The sequence below is a fragment of the Oryza brachyantha genome, chromosome 2 (assembly GCF_000231095.2).
Source record: "Oryza brachyantha chromosome 2, ObraRS2, whole genome shotgun sequence".
Taxonomy (NCBI): Eukaryota; Viridiplantae; Streptophyta; class Magnoliopsida; order Poales; family Poaceae; genus Oryza; species Oryza brachyantha.
This window is the reverse complement of record NC_023164.2, coordinates 24,178,906-24,181,851: the sequence shown is the minus strand read 5'-3', so window position 1 is coordinate 24,181,851 and position 2,946 is coordinate 24,178,906. Positions and strand designations below refer to the sequence as shown.

The following is a 2,946-nucleotide window of genomic DNA, read 5'->3' as shown; positions in this document are numbered from 1 at the left end:
GCATTCTTCGTTCTAGCGTCCCGTCAGTTTCTCTGCCATCTTGCAATCAGCATCGATGAGGTTCTGGTTTTGTTCGCCTACTCTTGCCTGTTCTAGTGCAAAAGTTATGTACGTCTCCTCTTCATCAAACAAGCAAGAGATAGAGTGCAGCCTTTTGTTACTGACGATGCCATATACAGACACAAAGAACAGAGGGGTGTAATGGCGAATTGAATCCATTGCCCCCATGATACAATACAAACCGAATCCATCGAACAATGAATAGTAAACACCATGTCAGAAACTGAAGTTAATACCCCTCTCGTGTTCTCAGTCTGCGAGCAGCCAGCCCATCGTTGCCGGCTTTGCGGCTAGCCGGCCGGCCACCCAGCGCGGATCCGAGATGCAATTGGACTATACGAGATCACGTGCTGCTACTGCCAGACTTTGGCTTGCGCCGTGGTTACCCGATCTCTTTCTGCAATGCTAGTGTAGATTGCTACTGTACGTGTGGTGTGTGCACTGTGAAATCACGGTGGTCGTCGCCCTTACTGGGGTCTTGGAGACCGGTTCAGTACTTCAGCTATGTAGCTATATGTACGGCTTACTGGTGGTCTTGGAGACCGGCCGGTTAACAACATCGATGGGAACGTTTGATGGATGCAGCTATGTACGGCTTCAACGTGAGCTCGTACGTAGGACATGGTTTTATCTCCGTTTCAGCCGCATTCCAGTTCTCGCTCGGCCCTGCTGCCAACCTACCAACCTCACGGCAGCCCTACACGGCTACACATGCGTCCTCCGGTGTTTGACCGCTTAGTGTTCTTCTTTGGAGTAATGATGGGCACAAGTGCTGCATGTAAAAGTTTTCTGAGAAGTCCCTGTTCCCTGACCAGTACGCCGAACTTGGTGCAAGCTCATATATTGCCAATCGAGAACTGATCACATATTGTTGATTACCGAGTATGCATCTCAATTCCATGTCTGTATACTTCGGTTTTGCTGCCACGGAGAATTTAGACGATCATCATGCATGCATCGCAAGAGAACACAGAAAGTGTGCATCAGAATTCAGTGTAGTACAGATATGAGCTGTTCTCACTTCTCAGCGCCCTATACACGATTCCCATCTGTCCTAGCAGCCATAGCAAGCTTGAATCGAGCACTACTAGCTAGCCACTAGCATTAGCAGTGACGAATTTACAGTGAAATGCCGCTCGTTCGGTAGCTATCAGTCCTGTTAACCCCACAAGCTCCTCAACCTTTCCTTTTCCTGGGGCCTTGTTCACCCGGCATCCTAGCTCATTCATTGTGATAGGTCACTCAGTCACTTGGTCGAAGTGTCAAACCGAACCATATTCCCAGAATGATGGCGATTGTTATGGTGCAATTCGATTCTGCTCCTCTTCCTCTACTCCACCACTTCACTCCGATAAACCGGCTCAATTCAACACAGGAAGGAGAAGCAAATGTGAGCTGGTAGATTCTCAGTTTCTCACTGCTGGTAGATAGGTAAGCATGTAGCAGCGAGGGGTGGTCACCGCCCTGTCCTTGCTGCGCCCTCCACTCTGCAGCAGCGCCCCCTCTATTTGTACACATGCCCATGTCGTTTCATTCCTCCTCCCTTTTGCAAATTTGCTATACTCGTTTAGGCCACTGACCACCCTTCTCTCTTACGTTCCTGTGCCACCACCCCTGCCCATCTCCAACCTTACCACCAAGAAGAACCACCGAACTAGCTAGCTGCGTGGCTGCGTCTCTACTAAGCTAGGATGACGCATGGAAGAAGCTAGGCAAAGAACAGCTAGCTAGCTTCACTCTCCAATCTCGCTGCTACACAAAGAAGCTTCTCTTTTTTCTTTTACTGTTCAGGAGGCTTCTCTCTTCTCTGCGACTTCTCCCACAACACATACTTGCAGCTGGCTGCAACGAGATGGTCTCATGGCCGTGAGCTCACCTCAACGAGCACTACTAGTGGCCATGATTCTGGTGAGCTTCCTTCTTGGCGCAGCAACCGGCATCCGCAGCACGACGCTCTCGTCTTCCCAGGTACGGAAATATTGCGGTTATTGCCCGCGTTTTTGTTTCAGGCGTACGTACCTAGAGTGACTACTCCGTTTATTTCTGTTCGCGCCTGAAACGCAATGCGTTTGCTGTGAGCAGAACCTCGCGGAGGACAAGTCGCGGCTGGGCTCGACGCCGCCGAGCTGCCACAACCGGTGCAACGCGTGCAATCCCTGCACGCCCGTCCAGGTGGCGGCGCTCCCGGGGGTTAGCCGCCCGGCGAGCGCCGCCGACCGAGCTGAGGTCGCCGGCTTCAAGCAGTACTCCAACTACAAGCCGTTGGGTTGGAAATGCCGCTGCGCTGGCCGTCTCTTCGATCCCTAGACTGCTTAGCTAATTCTCGACGGGCGCTGCCTCCGAAATCTGAATGTACTATGTGCAATAGTTGCTTCGGTTGAGAGGCCGTCAGAGTATCAGACCATCATCCTCCATGGTCAGGTTTTGGTTAGTTTAATCTGCTCCCTCTCCACTCTTCAAGGTTGCAACTGCAAATTCATCTTGATATTCTTGTTGTACTGAGTCCACCTTAGTTGGCACATGTAAGAGTGATTGGGAGCAGTAAATTCGGTGTAGCGTAGAGTGTAATACTCCTAGCGGACGCAGTTTTTTTTAGCAAACACGTGGATGTCCACCCGTTGCTTGTTTACATGTCATCTAAATAGTTATTAAAATTTATAAAAAACAATTTGATAAGATAGATTAATATGAGTTATATCATTCCAAAAACATACAAGTTTAAATTCGACTTCTAAATAAAAATAATTGTTAATGTGTGTGTCATAGTTTCAGTTTATTTTTTTTCTACAACTTATAGAAGTTGAAATTAAAATTGTATGTTTGTACAATGATATAATTCATATTATTCTATCTTATCAATTTTTTTATATTTTATTAATAACTATT

The 2,946-nt window shown here is 48.1% G+C and overlaps 1 protein-coding gene across 1 annotated transcript; it reads left to right on the top strand.

The window, feature by feature from the left end:
• Positions 1–1,449: 1,449 nt before the first annotated feature.
• LOC102711776 (EPIDERMAL PATTERNING FACTOR-like protein 1) lies at positions 1,450–2,699 on the top strand. The gene is made up of 2 exons (XM_006647863.3): positions 1,450–2,028; positions 2,143–2,699. Exons 1-2 carry the CDS (start codon positions 1,921–1,923, stop codon positions 2,365–2,367), a joined length of 333 nt encoding a protein of 110 aa, XP_006647926.1. The 5' UTR covers positions 1,450–1,920; the 3' UTR covers positions 2,368–2,699.
• Positions 2,700–2,946: the final 247 nt, after the last annotated feature.